Source organism: Convolutriloba macropyga, chromosome 5, assembly GCF_964194025.1.
Source record: "Convolutriloba macropyga chromosome 5, txConMacr16.3, whole genome shotgun sequence".
Lineage (NCBI taxonomy): Eukaryota > Metazoa > Xenacoelomorpha > Acoela > Convolutidae > Convolutriloba > Convolutriloba macropyga.
The window spans coordinates 54,338,523-54,356,827 of NC_134472.1; the positions used below are offsets into that span (position 1 = coordinate 54,338,523).

The 18,305-nt window shown below is 34.0% G+C and overlaps 3 protein-coding genes across 6 annotated transcripts in view; 1 reads left to right on the forward strand and 2 right to left on the reverse strand.

Annotated features, from left to right (window-relative positions):
• Positions 1-9,268, reverse strand: part of LOC142340098 (uncharacterized) — a 43,718-nt gene extending 34,450 nt beyond the window's left edge. For all 4 annotated transcript variants that reach the window (XM_075390517.1, XM_075390520.1, XM_075390519.1 and 1 more), the window contains exons 1-2: positions 9,056-9,268; positions 4,221-4,449 (exon numbers count right to left, since the gene is read on the reverse strand). In XM_075390517.1, the coding sequence (XP_075246632.1) occupies positions 4,221-4,434 (214 nt within the window). In that variant the 5' untranslated portion in view covers positions 4,435-4,449; positions 9,056-9,268. The remainder of the gene's footprint in view (positions 1-4,220; positions 4,450-9,055) is intronic.
• The window catches only part of LOC142339478 (uncharacterized), a 604,341-nt gene that overhangs the window by 157,477 nt on the left and 428,559 nt on the right, over positions 1-18,305 (forward strand). The gene's annotated exons all lie outside the window — the stretch shown is intronic.
• Positions 17,381-18,305, reverse strand: part of LOC142339473 (uncharacterized) — a 72,947-nt gene continuing 72,022 nt past the window's right edge. Inside the window, exon 16 of the mRNA XM_075389516.1 lies at positions 17,381-17,862. The gene's annotated coding sequence lies outside the window, so the exon portion shown is untranslated. The remainder of the gene's footprint in view (positions 17,863-18,305) is intronic.

Sequence of the window (18,305 nt, forward strand, 5' to 3'; positions counted from 1 at the left end):
AAGAACTAAAATAGACTGATGGACAACCAGTCCTTTTAAAAGACCACTAGACTTAAGGGGCTATATTCGGCCTTTCAATTTTATGGCACTTTCGGTCCATAAGGGCTTCCAAAATTGATAATCCAAATCAAAAACTCAACACTAATACGCACAAAATGGGGCAAAAATTAGGTTTAGCACCATTTAGACGCACACTATTGATCTTAAATTAGTAAATGTTCATAAATTATAAAGTCCATAAGTGAGTTCAAAAGGAGTGGGGTAATTTGACTTTAAAGCCGAATTGACAGCACACAAACAAATTTTAACTGAAAAGCAGTAGAAGGCACTGAAGTGATTGAAAAAGTCAATTTCAAGAAGTGAGGTCATAATAATCACCGATTGAGAGGACAAATTTAGAAAAAACCACGATGTCCACAATACTAGCCCAATAATACATCCCGGCTATAAAAAATAATTCAAATGAGATTAAGATGATTGTTTAAAACCAATTTCACTTTTTCTTAAATGATAAATTAAAAACATTAGTTTTTTAAAATCAAAAACTGGGTATTTTAGAGCCTTCCTGGCATTGATCGATCTGGAAATAATAATAATGGAACAATTAACGCCTGAGGCGCAGAATTTAACTGCGTTTAAGAGACTACTAAAAACCAGCGTTTTGCTGATTTTTTAATATTTGTTTGTAATATTTTCGGTCAATAAAGATGGTTCCAAATTTTTAAGTAAACACTCCATGGATCTTGAAAGAGGACATATTTTTTGTACTTCAAATACATTTTATACGTGGATTGGCTGAAAAGTTGAATTGTTTTACAAACAATTCAACGTTTCAACCAATTGATGTTGATTCACTGGTTTCACAAATGTTGATGGAGCTTCAGGAAATTAATTTTCAGTTTGGTCAAGGTCAAATAAATGTGAGTAGTTTCTTTTGATAAAAACAGTTTCGGCTCTTTTACAAAAATAAAAGAAAAACTGCAGGAAAAATTGAATTTTGGTTAGATTATCTGCAAACCTCGTTTAGTCGAATAGTTTTAGTTACGTCTTGATAAATGTTTTAATGAAATTTTGTTTTTTCGGACAACATTTGTCATCTCACAACAGACAATATTCGCTCTAAAAAATCTATTTTGAAACTCATATTGACGAAAATGTTGTTATTAGTCAACTTGAAGTAGTGGAAACTATATTGAAACTTGGTTCCGAAACAACTTTATGGTCCTAATATGATTAGTTCTAAATAACAAGAATTCATGGTTTGTGACTTTGAAGGCGTTTGTAATTTTTTCAATTTGTTGTTTCTATTCATAAAAAAAAATTTTCTCTTACGTATACAGTATGAAAAAAATAATGGTTTTTTGAGCATCAGAAATAATTATTTGAAATATTTCTAAAACTTTTTGTGATTTAAAGGAACTTGAATTTTTATGAAAATTAAAGCTAATGACTGTCTCTGTTTAACACATTTTTCGATAATGAACATTGAAAAATCTGATTTGAAAACAAGTGAAAAACATAGCCGATGGATTGACGGAAAATAGCCGCGATAGAGATAGACGTTTGTGGCCTTCCATGATTTGAAACAACTAAAGAAATAAGATAGACAGATCGCCAACCAGTCCTTTTTATAGACCACAAGACTTTTTGGGTTATATTTGGCCTTTCATTTTTATGGCACATAGGTCTATAAGGACTTTCAAAATTGATGATCAAAATCAAAACCTCAACACTAATACTCAAAAATTGGGGCCAATAAGTTTGGCAGTACTTAGATGCACACAATTGACCTTAAACTAGTAAATGTTCATAAAAATTAAATTTCCATATGTGAGTTCAAAAATCATTTTTTAGTGAGGTAAGTCACGCAATTGACTTAAAAGCCGAAAAGACAACACGAAAAGAAATTTAACTGCAAAGCAGCAGAGGGCACTGAAGTGATTGAAAAAGTCAATTCCGAGAAAAGAGGTCATAGGAATCATCGATGGAGAAGACAAACTAAAAAAAAACCACAATGTCCCCAATAATAGCCAAATAATAGCTTCGCAGCTATAAAAAATGATTTAAATGCGATTAAGAAGATTGTTTTAAACCAGTTTTCAGGAGGCTAAAATGAGAAAAGAAAAAAACCAGGTTTTTTAACACCAGAAGCTGGGTTTTTTAGAGCCTTCAAGACATTGGTCGATCTGGAAATAATAATACTGGAACAATTAATGGCTGAGGCAGAATTTAACTGCGTTTTGGACAATACAAAAAAGCCACCGTTTTTGTTGATTTTTGAAACTTGGTTTGTAATATTTTCGGTCAATAAAGATGGTTTCAAACTTTTAAGTAAACACTCCATGGATCTTGAAAAAGGACATATTTTTTGCACTTCAAAATCAATTCAATTTTTTTACGTGGATCGGCTGAAAGGTTGAATTGTTTTACAAACAATTCAACCTTTCAAGCAATTGATGTTGAATCATTGCTTTCAAAAAAATGAATGGAGCTTCGAGGAATTGATTTCCAGTTTCGTATAGTGCAAAGAAATGTGAGTAATTTTTTTGATAAAAACAATGACGGCTCCTTCTAGAAAAAAGGAATAACTGCAAGAAAAATTGAATTTTGGTTGATTATTGGATTATCTGCAAATCTCGTTTGGTCGAATAGTTTTAGTCCAGCCTTGAAAAATGTTTTGTTAAAAATTGGTAAATTCTGACAACATTTGCCATCTCACAACAGAAAAAAAATCTCTCTGAAAAATCTGTTTTGACACTCAAATTGACGAAAATTTTGTTAATTGTCAACTTGAAGTAGTGGAAACTGTAGTGAAACTTGGTTCCGAAACAATTCCTTGGTCCTAATATTATTAGTCCTAGATAACAGGAAATCATGGTGTGTGACTTTGAAGGCGTTTATAATTACTTCAGTTTGTTGTTTTTATTCATGAAAAAAGTTTTTTTACGTATATAGTATGAAAAATTTTATGTGTTTTTTGGTGCATCAGACATAATTATTGGAATTATTTCTAAAAACCTTTGTGATTGTTTGGAAATTGATTTTTTTATGAAATTGCTAATGTTTAACGAAAGGTTTGAAAGGTTGAATTGTTTTAAATTGTAAATTTTGTACCTCAAAAAAAAACAGAAAAAACAGTCCCAGACAAAATAGTCCGAACTAAATACAGAGTCAAACATATGAACACCAATTTTAAAAAATTTCCTTAAGTTATTCTTACGATTGTAAGTCATTGAACAAATATTAAAATAATTACAACATAGTTTTTGCCAAATTGAGAATGTTTGAAACAAGTTTTTGATGTATTCCTAATTCATATCAATTTTAAAAAATGCATTGAGAAGCTTAACTCATAGATTATCTTTCTTGATTGTTTGTAGACTGTATTTACAATTGTTTCAATATTTAGTCGGGACTATTTTGTCTCGGTCTATTTTGTCTTCTTTTATCGGACTATTTGTCGGTGCCTGTTTTGTCTGAAAATATTTTGCAATTTGGGACTGTTTTGTCCGGGTCTGTTTTTTCTGGACACGGCTGCTTTACGACAAATATGTGCTAACCAAATTAAATTTAATTTGATTGTTACGTTCACCGGCTGAGTATTCCCGCGAATCCTTCTATACTTGTTAGTAATTGAGATATTCGATTTTAAAACGGGAAAATCCCTGCTTTAAATAAGTTACGAATATCAAAGTTAAATATTGGGTGATTTAATAGAACAATTTTAGTTAATTCTGAACAATTACACTAATTAATGTAGTATAGGTTAAGGCTCGAATATATATATATATATATATATATATATATATATATATATATATATATATATATTTTTATATATATATATATATATATATATATATATATATATATATATATATATATATATATTCGAGCCTTAACCTGCACTACATTAATTTGTGTAATTTTGTTTCAGAACTAACTAAAATTGTTCTATTAAATCACCCAATATTTAACATTGATCTGTGCAACTTTTTTATAACAAGAATTTTCCTGTTTTAAATGAGAATATGTCAATTACTAACAAGTTTAGAGAGATTCGCGGGAATACTCAGCCGCCGAACGTAACGATTAAATTCATCAATCAAAAGAAATGATTTCCGCTACACGTACTTCAAATTTCGATCGTTTTTGGTTTCTTATGGAATTTGCGCAGCAGGAATATGTAAACACAAAAGCTACTATAATACATATCGCACTTGTAGTACTGTTGCACACGGAAGAGTTTGATATTTGGCTTCCTGCAGAAGTGTAGCAATATTCCCACAGACCCATTCTGAATCTGAACATCTGATTTCTTATATCTAAGCGGTAGTACTCGATAATATAAGCCAAATGTCCGGCCACAGATCCCACTGCTGTCAATGCTGAACACAATATGGCTACAGCCAGGGCTACGTGGATTTTCTCCATAGACAATTCGTACGGCTGAAAAATGGAATCTTAGTAATAGTAAACACATCGACTGCCAGAAATTATTCTTGTGATTGCTTTGTAAAACTGCAGCGTCAAAATTAGCTGAAGATAAAACCGGTTCTAAAACTTGTTCTCCGACACTTATAATATTTTGAGTGGATTTCGTTGTAAAATTTTCCGCATGCACCAAATCAACTCTAAAGTCCATTGCAAAGTCCAAACACAAAAATCTTGGTTATGATTGTAAATGAAAATTTTTTTGATGCAATGACACTCGATAGCCAAAATTTCATTAGGTCAATTAAAAAAGAGGGATAAATTTCCAAGAAGTTGACAACAGAAAACGAAAAAAAAACTCTTAGCTCAAAACATTTCATTTTTTTATTTCATTTCTTTTTCCCGAGAGAAGCAATGAAAAAATGCAACTGCAACACAAGAGAACCCTTTTTCGATTACTAAGAACCAAACAGACAAAAAGACAAAGTCTCACAAAGTGGTTTAAAATTTTAAAAAATAACATGTCAAATGTAGATATTCTGGGCATTAAAGTATAGGAGACAATTAATTTCCATCAGAAGTGAAAATATGAAATTTATCCGAACTCTTTAGTCTTTGATGTTAAAATGTTGTTAAAATCAGAAAAGTACCAAGTGAACAAACTTTTTTTTTGTTTTTGATATGAGAGTTCTGAAAAATCTACAAAAGAGCAAATTTACTATTCTACATAGAGGAGACCAAAAAAGCGAAAAAAACGGAAACTAAAAAAAGAAAGAAAAAAATGAGAAAAACTCGTTAAAATTCTTGATATGAAAATCCTCACAAACATTTTTGTGTTATATATTTTTATTCTGGCCCGTCATTATTAAGAATTTTTTGTCCTTTTGCATTGAGACTCAGAGGTATACCCAAATCATCACGGGCAGATATGACCGATGCGTGTATCTCGTGTTCGTTTTTTACTATGTTAATACATTGAAAGTGGAACAATATTGCGGAAAATAGCTACTTTAGCAGAAACAGGCAAAATGGAAGGGAAATTAGAATCCCGTGTTCGCAAAAGTGTCCTAATCCTAACCGCGAAATAAAAGTACAAACTTTATAACATATTTTCTGCACGGCTTGTATCACGCATCTGCTCCATTTATGTATCGATTTTTTGCACGCAATGTATGTCGATTTCTCATATAATCCGCAATTAAGCTTAACTTAAATACTAATTACTTAATTAAGCCTAACTTATTACTACTAGTAGTATTTTATTACTACTTTATTACTACTTAGAGTACTTTATTACTGTTTATTACTACTTATTAGTACTATTTATTACTACTTATTAAAATCGGTCAGTCCAACATTGGTATACAAAGCCTTTGATGTGCACGGGATTTTTCGGAAAAAAATCTGTTTTTGTGATTGCATGTATTTAAAGCGCTTTAAAGCTTTAAAAGCTTCAATTAAATCTTTATTAAAGTGCTTATTGCATGCTCAAAATGCGCGCGAATAAATAAAAGATACTTAAATTGAGCGGAAACGTGCAACAAGATTTGTAACCTGCTTTTCGCACCGAATGTTCTTTTATTTCGCAAAATTGGCAGAACCCCTTTTGCTAAAAGTAAGATACAAAGGATGCCTCCTAAATTCGTTCATTGTATGTATCTAATTTTTGAGCCAACTTTACTAAGGCAGAAATTTTGGTGTATACATCTGCGTCGTAATGTGTGTTTTTAAGAACACAAACAATGAAAAAATAATTTAAAAAAAAGTCAAAACAACAAAACTTACGAAATTTTTAAAAAGCCAACTTTACACTTAACTTAGTAGGAACTCGTCGATTTCAAATCCATTTTTTGATTCTAAGAAACATAAAAAATCTTCTGTAATTCAAATGCTGTGCCAAGTGATCGGTTGGGTTTGAGGAAGTAATGTAAAATCAAACTTGATGTAAAAGTTGGAGTCTTTCCCATTATAGTCCCCCCTCACCCCAAGAAATTATAGCCCCCCATTATGGCATAATTACCATGATTAGGGGCTATAGGTTATCAGACCACTAAGCTGGGGGGGCTATAATGGGAAAGACCCAAAAGTTGTTTTTTTAAGTTCCGGATCTTTGTTTGTTTTTCTTGTCCCACAGATTGAAAGTCATCAGGAAAATTTGTGAATGAGAAAAATTAATTCTAAAAAAACAACCACAAAAAACCCATAAACGATTGGACGTACGATGCTGATCAAGCAAACCGCCATTTTCGTTCTGTATTTGACAAAATTGGTGTTGACATCTAAAATCGCATCTTGGGCAACTTTTTCGACAACAAACTGAAATAGATCCCATAATCCAAGCAAAGTTTAATTCCCCTAATGGAGCAAAACTGCTCCAGAAGCAACGGCAACTTTTGATTTGGTAAACATTTTTTACAGTCGAAACTTTAATGTTATTAACTGTAGTGGTAATTTTGACACGTTCAAATTTGGGCCAATGTTTTTGTTTTTATAAGCTTTTGCTACCGATTGACAACCGAGTTATTGCTTTAGAAAAAAATTCAAAAACATTTCGTTTTGATAGATTTTTCTTAGTTTTATTCCAATTTTTTATCAAGAGCTTTTCAACGGCAACTTTTGATTTTGTAATCATTTTTTACAGTCGAAACTTCGAAACAGATCATAATTTTTCGCCCGCAAGAAACCTGCAGACATGCCCCCCTTTAAATTTAAAAAGTTCAATCTGGCAGCTTTTTCAAGCTTCAGAAATTCCCGAAAAAGAGGTGAAACAAGAAATGAACAAAAAAACTGAAAACTCACAAAGAAACGAAAACATTTTGAAATCTAAATTGCTGTTAAGAATTTCCGATAATATTTTACCTGAATATCTGTCCGATCTCGAAACCCACAAACAGATTTTACATCTAAAATTTTACTAAGAAAAAAGTATTACCGTCTTTGTATTGAAAATGGAACATTTAAACGGATATCATAGTTACAGGAAAAACTCCTGATAAAAAATTGGAATAAAACTAAGAAAAATCTATCAAAACGAAATGTTTTTGAATTTTTTTTCTTAAGCAATAACTCGGTTGTCAACCGGTAACAAAAGCTTATAAAAACATTGGCCCGAATTTGAACGTGTCAAAATTACCACTACAGTTAATAACATTAAAAGTCATCGCAAAAGGGCAACCAACTACTCAAAATGATGGTTTTAGGCGTATTGTAAGAGCAATGAAAAAACTGCTGCCCTGAATTAGAACAAGGCCACTCTTATTAGACCTTGTCTACCCTTTAAAGCGTTCAGGCAAATTTCCAGCAGATACCTAATTTACCTAAAATATACGTTTGCTATGGTCCAGTTGAGATTCATTTGTCTGTGTTTAACATTACTTGAATCAACTGTTACCTCACTGAGTATCATTAAGCAAACTATTGGCGTGTAAAAAATTATCATTGCTACAACATTATAGTTTCTATGTTTTTAAAATGAAAAACTTTTGGGAAGACAAGAAAACATTTGCTCCAAAGTTTGCATTCACACTTGATTACTTCCCGGGGTGAGGTGTTCAAAATGGGTGAGGTGTTCAAAATTGAAACAATGAGATTCAGACAAAAATTGGCCGTCATTGGACAATCCATTTGAAAAATTGGATCTTTTCCGTTTGTGCCCCCCCCCCCCCCCAGCTTAGTGGGTGCATATTATTTGCAACCCCCACACGCACGTGCAATATTTTTACATAATGATTTACTATGTAATGACACGTGCTCTGTCACTGGGGGGAGCAGAGCATATCGTACTGGGGGGGGGGGGGGCACAAACGGAAAAGATCCGAAAAATTACCATTATTCGAATTTAGGAGCTATTCTGTATCGACCCAAGAGTTTTCTATGACCCCCCCCCCCCCCCCCAACTTCACGTGTTGTTATATAGCAAATTAATGCCAAAATAAGCACGTATAATTTATCAGCTATCAAAGCTGCGGGTACCGGAACAGCTCGAATTTGTGCAAACTATTGCGAAATAAGTCCTCATGTTTTTGAACATAAAATGCTTATGTTTTGATTCCGCGGGAACATGGGGTAAAATTCGTGACTGTAACCCGAAAACTGCAGCAATCATAAAAGGTGCGAAGAGTACGATCAGAAAAAAACACAGGTAAGGTAATAGAGTTGTCTGATATGAACCGTGCGATTCTGACGAAAAGCTGCCAAGGTCACACGCTCAGACAAAAATATACTTTATTCAAAAACTGCACTCAAGTGCGAAACAGTGGGAAATAGTACAATATAATAAAACCAAACGATGGTTTGACGAAAAATCATGCGAAAAAATAAGGGTCCACTCGGTTTATTCAAAGTCTGGGAGGGTGTTCCCCAGACAATAATGAGTTTTGAGTCATGTTTCGGAACTTTTCCGTTTGTGCCCCCCCCCCCCCATTTAGAGGGTGCATATTATTTCCGTCACCCAGACGCATGTGCAATATTTTTACACAATGATTTACCATGTAATGGCACGTGTTCTGTAACTGGGGGTTGCATAACGTACTGGGGGGTACAAACGGAAACGATCCCATAATATTTCTACCACCTCACACCGGCCAAAGAAGGGAAAAAATTACATTTAATTGGTATTAACCTTCCGCAGATTTAACTGATTCTTGCTGAGTAATGTCTCCAGATTTGATCCATAGCTTCCTACTACTTGTCAGTATATTTCTGCATGGTTAAATTGGCTTCTAAGTTACAACTCAAAATGTTCCTTGGCAATCTAGATCAAGTCCTCTCATCAAATAATATTTAGATATTTAAAATTTTGTTTATACGAATTGACTAGTGCACCTGGCAGAGTTGTAACCAGGCGAAGCTTTATCGAATGGAAGCCCGGCATTAATCATTGAGGCCTCAAAAGTTGTTCTCTATTTGTTTTAGACCACCTATCCAAATAGGCCACCTATCCAAATACAAACTTTATTGGTAACTTATGAGGAAAACGATTGAAAGCCATAACAGGACAAACGGTGAATTACAACCCTAAGAACTGAAATAATGAACTGACAAATAACACTTTAAGACCATCAAACTAAGACAGACAACCGCCCGATGAACCTATATGCGCAAAAATGAACAAAAAATAACTAAAAACCAATAAAAAATTTGTTATCAAGCCAGTAGCGTGAACCTAAGAGGTGCTCATAATAATGTGCCAAAATCCTTAAAATTGTTAATCATCTTGTAAAACCTTAAAAGTCATAAAATACCTTTTAGCAGTTGTAATGCCTGAAAAAATAACCATAGAGCAATAATTGATGGCAAAATTTACAAAATCATTGTAATCATTTCGAGAAACGTTATCTTAGTCAAGGAAAACGTAAGCTGAATGTTGGAGCTGATACATATATCAAATTTACGCCGAATGTATCGAAAAAAAGTATCAAAAACAACTTCAATTTTTGAGCACTTCAATTATTGAACTGAGCGATAAGGCCTTAATTAGTTTTAAAAAAATGCCTAGACTAAAATAAATCATAAAATCGAACTTTAACGATTAAGAACTTTAACGACTAATTATAGATTTTTTAAATCGTTATGAGCAGCCGCTGGAAACCATCACTTTTGAGACTAAAGGATAAGACAACTTAAATCAAACAGATATTCGCAAAAATTCAAAAATGCTCTAATACTACACTAATTGGAGCCTAATTTACAGCTCAAAATGACTGTTGAAAATTTGACTCAATTCCTCTCATTAAGTGATAGTTAGTACACTATTTTTGCTTGTAATAATTGATTAGAGAACCCAGGGTACGATTTCATCGGTCACTAAAATTTCCAGGAAGAGAGCATAGTTTGAAAGATTGAACTCAAACTTTAAGAACTAAAAGTCTATTGTCCCCCAGAACTTAGTGTCCTAATTTAAAAAGAATTAGATTTAGTTCGAAATCATATTTTTGACACTTGAACCAAGCCACCATAAATAATCGGTTGCTTCTCTATCAGAGACGGAGATGTTTGGTTTGTTTCAGATCCTGTATGCTTTTAGGAACAATTTTTTGTCACTAATCTGCAAAACTGTACTCTTAGCTTCAAATTGAATTGAAATTCAACAGTTTTGTACACTTTTAATCTCTAAATACTTTGGAACAAAATTTTAGTCCCTCTCAGGCCCATGTCCAGCAATCGAGCGCAAGCGCCCTCATGCCAGGGCACTAAGCCCCTCGCGCTACTAAGATTTTGAGATTTTGTTCAAAATATACATAGTGTACCAAGCACAGTTGAGACGAGATAATGTTGATTTGAAAAGAAGCCCGACAATATTTAAGGAGGCATGAAAAATAGTTCTTCATTTGCTTTAGACCATTTGACCAAATAGGTAAAAGGGAGTGATTTCTCAAAATATCATTTTTAATAATTTGGGGAGCGTTATAACGACCGTTGCGACCATAACCGTTGCTCAGTTTTGCCAAAATTTTAGATTTTTGTTGAGTTTAATTGGCGCTAACAAGTCATTTCAGCGGGAAGTAGTTTAACCATTGTTCTAGATTTTTTAAGTATGTGTGGTTATAAAAATAGTTGCATAAATTATCGATGAAATAACTGTTAGTTACAGCGAAACGCAAAAACCTCAAAAATTGGCAAACTCAACTTTAGTATGGGAATATTTTGTCCGCTGAATTTTCTCAGTGGCAAGAAGATGCAATGAGGAAAAATACTTTTATCAGTTTCAGAAAGGCGCACGTTACGAAACTGTTGAAAGGGGAGACAAGCGTTTATTTAGAAAAATTCCGCACTGATGCTACCATTTTTAACCCACAAAAAACTTGATCACTTTGCTTATTGATCTGCCTTCAAATTTTAAAACCTGGGGTTCTCTCCACATTGCCATTTGCATTTTTATAACTCTGCTTCTATATTCTATCTATAATTTAAACGTAACTCAAATACCTAAACCACCATGTTTAATGCCCCTTAAATATGCAGCATAGAGTTCGGCATGCGTTTTAAAAAAGGCCAATGGGCGAACAGCTGCCAATGCTATAAAAGCCATTGACCTAAAAGATATCTCTGCAAAAAATTTTACTGACCGAAGAACTGCTGATGCATACAAATGGCTGACAGAAAACCTGCCAATTCTAGAATGTGAATGACAGAAAAGCGTTTAAAACATAAAACGTGGATTACCGAAAATGTCTCGACCCGACTTTTTTTGTGAACAACCGATGCTGATGTATCAAAAAACAAAGATGGAATAGAGATTAATTATCTAAGTGAAAGTCATTTTCCTAAATGAAATTAATGAAAGAAAATTGCTGAACGTAATTTATACAAAACAGCCGGAGATTAAAGTGCCGGGGATGAGTATCGCTTGCGTCATCTCTATATTGAATCTAACTCAAATGCATTTTCACCATGTTTAAGCTCCAAATCTTTGCACGTTTTAGCGCTTCGTGAATCTGCAGCCTTACGTAGTACAAAAGTTTTGAGACGCGCTATGCCACCATGTAGAATCTCGTTGTATGCACAAGTCTTGGAGCTCTTTAAACATACAACATTGCAAAGACAAAAAAGTCGTTGAAAAAAATGCTGTTACATAGGTAATAGACGTAAACAATACACATTAGTAGCGTAAGTGCGAAGATCATGGTTGTTGAACGGGAAGCATGGGCTCACGCACAAGTTTATACGAAAACCAATTATTAAAATTATTTTAAAACGTCAGTTCCTTTAAATGATTTTCTGGTGCTCATTGTGCGACGTTGCTAGTATGTTTTTAACTACACCCAAACAACGGTTCTTGCACTTTTTTTCCTGCTGAAATTTGTTCAGCAAACTATAAAATACTTGATCATTCAATATGATTTTCTTTGAAGATTATTTGATCCGGGTTTTTCTGAGTTTTCCAAGAATTTAATCCCACTTGGAAGTTTAAACAATTGAAAAATAGCCGACTAACATTAGAGCAAAATGCTTTCAAACGACCGGCGAGCAACCTCTAAGTGACTGGCGTAACAGCCTCTAAAACCACCCTTAACACCATAAGTAAAATTCTCCAGAACGATTTCTGTGAATCGCATACTTTGAGACTAGTGACCTGAAAGGCTGTAAGAGAACTTAATGCCCAATGGGCGCTACCTGTTAGTCCCGATGTTGAGGTCAAATAGTTCAGACGAAAATGTGTCAAGCGAAAAAGTTGTTGGCAGTTTTGTTTTCATAAAGCAGAAAAATGAGGCTGTTAGGATTTATTTTATTTCATTAGCGCGCCGACAAAGTTCAAAGCAGTTATTGGAAAGGCGTGTGTTCCGTAAAGTCTTTGATTGACAGCTTTTGTGCTTTTGTTTTAGAAGTTGTTCCATCTTTTCGATTCCACTTCTCTAGTGACTTTTCCATGCTTGCTTTCTTAATTATTAAATAATCTAAATGGCTTTTATAAAAAAATTTCAGTCTGTTAAAAAAAATGATTTTAAGATAAATTTTTGTTAGCCTGATAGCTCTGTTGCTAATTTTTCACTGTAGCATGACTGAGCTTTCAGTCACATTCCCCCTAGTGTAATTTTTTTGTGATCTTTTCCATTTATGTCTCCCGCACCCAGCTTAGTGGGTGCATATTATTTGCAACCCCAGATGCACGTGCCATATTTTTACATACTGATTTCCTATGTAATGGCACGTGCTCCGTAATTGGAGGAGCATAACATTCTGGGGGTCACAAAGGGAAAAGGTCTAAAATAAGTTTTAAAAAAGTTGCATTAAAGTGGTTTCAAAGTTGCGAAACTTTGATTTGAGCGTGGCTATAATCCGGTGATCTTTTTTTGTTTTGTCTGACTATCTTTGTCTTTTTTCTGATCTCATAACATGGCCGATAAAATGAAATCCACGTTTGCCTGTTCTTTTTTTCGATCATAGGTCAACTACTTCAGTCTGTAAAGGCTGGAGAAACTCATGTTTAAAAACGCTCTCAAAACAAATAAGACTCTGATGAGTGAAATTGAGAAACTCTTAGAAACTTGCCGCTGAAGTATTTACTGGTTTAGTAAATGTCCAATAACTTCATCAACTCATTTGTGTATCGGTTTCTATATGTTTGTTGCTATACTACTTAAGTCTATTTTTCAGCTGTTCCGGCCATCTCTGGGTCATGTGCGTTTTTTGGGTCCTCCTCTGTCTTTCGCTCTTCCTTTTTTTTCAAGCAAGTACTATGTCTTTCTTTCTTGCACAGCCTCTGATTTGCTGTTCTTTTCCATTCTCAAATAATTTAATGGCTAAATTTCTTTGAAAATGTTGGAACAATATTTTCAATGGATGATAACGTTTTTCCCAATAAACATAGCCGGCAGATTGCCGGAATAACTCTGAAAGAATAGACTTGAGTGCCGTATAATAGAGATAGAAACAGATACAGATTCAAAATCTAATCACGCAAATGAACTTAAAAAACTTTGCTCGAGAGAGAATGAGAACGGATTTAACGCGCGCAAACGCCGTTAGTGAGGAAAAAATCATTAAGAAAAATTTAAAGTTTCAAATTTGTTGTGTGAACAAAATTAAAAAGAAAAAGAGCGTCAGACGACAAAACAAAAAGCATAGCCGAAAAAATTCCGGAAGCGACTCGAAGCGTCAAAACATAAAAAAAAACCGTAAATGCAGCAGGTGCCATTACCTTTTGAATTAAATCTTTAAATGATTACCTCCAGGTCTGATCTAAAGTTGGTGAAATTTATACCTCGGTCACAAGAGAAAATGCAGCAAAATTTGATATTGAAAACATTTGGTAACGTTAAAGAATGTTCAAAACAATTATGACGGTCAAAATACTAATTGACTCAAAAAGTTGAGTGCTTCTCACTTTTCATCGATTAATTTATGATTATAGTCTAAAAAGATCGCGAAAGTAGAAGCGAATCTTAGAAACGAAACTAAAATTTTCAGAAAAGAAATACTCAAAATTAAGACCCAGAAAACCAACACAAATTGTTTTCTAGTTACTGCGATTCAGACAAAAATATGATATACTTGATCATTGTTGGATATTTGATAGACAAAATGATTTCATACTTATTCAAAAATAACTTAATAATAGAGAAGACATAAGAAACAGAATAACATTCAAAGACAAAAAATAGTTTAAAAAATCGAGGCCCAAGAAAATGGTAGAAAATGATGAGTCAAACTTTTGGAAAAAACTTCTCCATCATAATCTCAGCACTGCCTTTTGTGAAATGAAATCAACCGCAAAACAAAGAAATGACGAATATCTAAGAAAAAGCTGAAATCATTCAATTTTTTAACAACTGAAAAAAAATCAGAATAACGAATATAAAATTGAAGGCAAGGACAACGCTAGAATGATACAAACTACAATGTGAATAATATGGACACAATGTAAGGAATACCGTAACAAAAAGACATTCTTTATTTTTGACAGTTAAAGTTAAAAATCAAATTAGAAAATCAAGAAAAACGAAAATCTTTCATTGTTCAGCATTCGAAACACAGAAAAGACAACGAGTCATCCGAGCCAACGATCCATCCTCCTGAACAGAATAAAAAGGAAAAGCAGAATTCAATCATACAAAACATTTTGCAAAAAAAATGGTCAAAAGATTTTTAAGACTGCATTTCTGAAAAAAAATTCTTAACTGTCTTTCAATAACTTAACGCCAATAATTGAATTTTTATGGAAACGAAATTAAAGTCGCTCATGTTGCACAAAACGACTATTTCTAGTAAAAGCAAAACACAACCCAAAAACTGAGAAAAATTGGAAAAAAAACTACCAAATTCGAATTAGCATATGTACAATTTCATAAAACAAAATTAAATCGAGGTAGAAAGAGGCAATGAGTATATGAATTATCAACGGGAAGTTGCCACATTAACTGCTTTTGACCAAAGACGGCTGAAAGATCCAGAAATGCAGAAATTAAGAAAAAAGGCCAAAAATTAATTTAAAAAAATCAAGAAATGTGCCAATTTTGAAATTGAAACGCATTTTCAGGTTATGCAAAATACTATGGTATCAGTTCCCGAGACCTACATTTCAATATAGCATCGAATAAAATTTATTTCTAAACCAAATTAAAACCAAAAAATGAGCCACTTAGACGAAAAAAAGGCTAAAAACTGTTATCTATAAGTGCCAGTCAGTCAAAAACTACTTTTCAAAGTCAAAAAGTCATTCTCTAAACACAGCGCATGATCAAAAAACTTCTCTCGCTCAGAAATTAGTTCACATGGCAATTTTATTGACTTTTGCTTTTAGGTCAGAACTGCGTCTGAATAAATAGTAACCTCGGTAAAAAAAGCCTTAAGAAAACCAAGACTCCTCTTCGAGTCGTAAACAACCAAGAGCACCGCAATATAACTCCACTCAGCTCACAGCTTCGCAGCTATAAAAGCACAACCTTAACATCAGGTGAATTTCTCTATTATAAAGTAGTCAGCTGGGGCTTCGTGATGTTAGCTTTAAGGGGTGAGCAGAGTGGGAGGGGGGAACGCTGGACAGGCAATTATTGTGTTGGGGTCATGAGTGATGGAGGTGAATGAGAAGAGTAAACATAGCTGGCAGATTGCCAGAAAATAGCCGCAATAGATTCGTAGATTGGCAGTCTAAAAAAACAGTAAAAAAGACAGACCAAAAAAAATTCGTCTTTTCATTGAAGGCTGATCTGTTATATTTTGATTAAAAATCTGTATAAGTTATCGCTGCCTCTATTAGCTGATCTCAAATAACCTTCATTTAGAGTGACACACACCCATTTGAACTTATCTCTTTGAATTAAAGTAAATAAAAGTCAATTTCAAAAGTGAGGAAGCCATTTTTGAGAGTGAGGTAAGTCAAGTGTGACCAAAAATTTAATCACGCGCATGAACAAAACTCGCTCCACTAAGAGCGGAAAATGACGTCACACATGCAATTCAGTTGAAATTGCATGAACGAATGAACAAAAAATGGCTGTGACGTCATATGGTCGTAACAAAAATCATGACGACGAAATAAAAAAACATAGCAGGACAAGTCCTGACGTACAATTCAAAGAATTTTCATTGACTAAACAGAAAAACTAGACCTAGAATGGACTATGAAAGAATTGAGAAAACCATTTTAAAAAAAATCAGAACAAAAAAATAAGAAATAAACAGAAAATCAATGTCAAAATGCCGCATGTGAACAAAAAACCACTAGCGAGAAATGAAAATTTAATTTAAACAAAAAAACTAGGCCTAGAATGAGCTGTGAATGGATTGGGAAAACCATTTAGAAAAAAATCCAATCCAAAAAATAGGAAAAACAGTAAAAATCAAAGTGAAATTGCCGCATGTGAACAAAAAACCACTAGCGAGAAAGCGAATTTTTGTTCAAATACCGTTTTCTGACTCTACTTTAAATTTAGAGCGAAAAAATTTCACGCCGCAAAACCACTCGCTTTTTCGCTCCACTTCCTGTTTCGGCGTGACCAAAATCACTACTCCAATTTGACTTCAAAAATCATGAAAATGTGTGAACAGATCTTAAAAAAAAGACAGCGCCCCAATACAATTCAAATTCTTTGAATTGTAAAAAAACCAAGAGAAGGCCAATAATAGCCTCAGCTATCGCTGTGCGGCTATTAAAAAGATTAAGAAACGCCCTTCACACCCTGAAATGGTCTCCTCACAAGTTTCCCTGAAGAGCATTGGAGACTAGTAACGCTCAAGGGTCTAAGAGCTGCTACGCCACTTAATGGCCTCCGGTTGCTACCTGTTTATATCTCGCTTTTCAGGACGAGAAATTTCCAGAAGATGAGCATCTCACTCCGTTGACTTTATATCATAAGTTTTACTTCAGCCAACACGGCATACTTTTTTCAAATGCTGTTCTCGAGATCCTGTTCATGATGAAATTAAACAATTCAGCTCTAAAGAACCATTAAGGTGTGGCTGTACATTAATCAGCTGACTCAACCTATTTCTTCGCAACAAAAGCTAATTTCCAAAATTCAATTTCTTGAAATTTAATACAAACCAATGATTTTCGACTTTCCCCAATATGAAGATCAAATAGCTCCTATCGCTGACATCAAATAAAACACACGAAATCTGTAATAAATATGTACATCATATAAAACCAAAACATCTACGACTACATTGTAGTAGATAAAATTTCAAATCAGCTAAAATTGAATACGTGACTCAAATACAGAAAAAAACAACTCAATCTAGAATGAGGATCGTAATAAAATTCATCAATGGTCCAATCTTAATTGTGTGAGTAAATAATACTTTGGAAGTAATAGGAAAATGAAAATTTGCTAAGAAATGAAAATTTATAAATACGAATTTTGACGTTTTGTAGTTTTTCAAATTGAAAAAGTTAATTTTCAAAAATGTATGTACTGAAGATCAATTTGTATCGACAGCTCATTTCTTTTCCTCGTCCTCCATGAAGTCAGTCTTGTCGAAGTTTATCTAAAATGAGTCAGAATATAATCAAATCATTAATTTATCCAGTTACGGGGGATACTATTGGAAGAATTTATGACCAACGGTTAACTAACATTACAAAGCAGTTGAACATAACCGACTGACATCGGGGAATTGCTCTTAAATGACCGGCGAACGGTTGCTTTGATAAGAGCTAGCTGGGGGTTAGGGATGCAAGCATTAGGGCGGCGGGGTGAGCGTGTGTGTGGGGCGGGGGGTGAGGAGGAGGAGGTAGGGGTTTCAAGCGATGAGGGGGGGGGTAGGGTTGAGATGGATGGACGAGAGGGGGGGGGGGGGGGTGGGGGTCCAAATCGCCAGGTGGAGGAGGGTGGGTCGAGGTGTGTTTGGGGGGGGGGGGGGGGGCAAACTTTTAAAACTAAGAAACGCCCTTGACAGTATGAAATTCATCATGAAATTGTCTCCTGAAA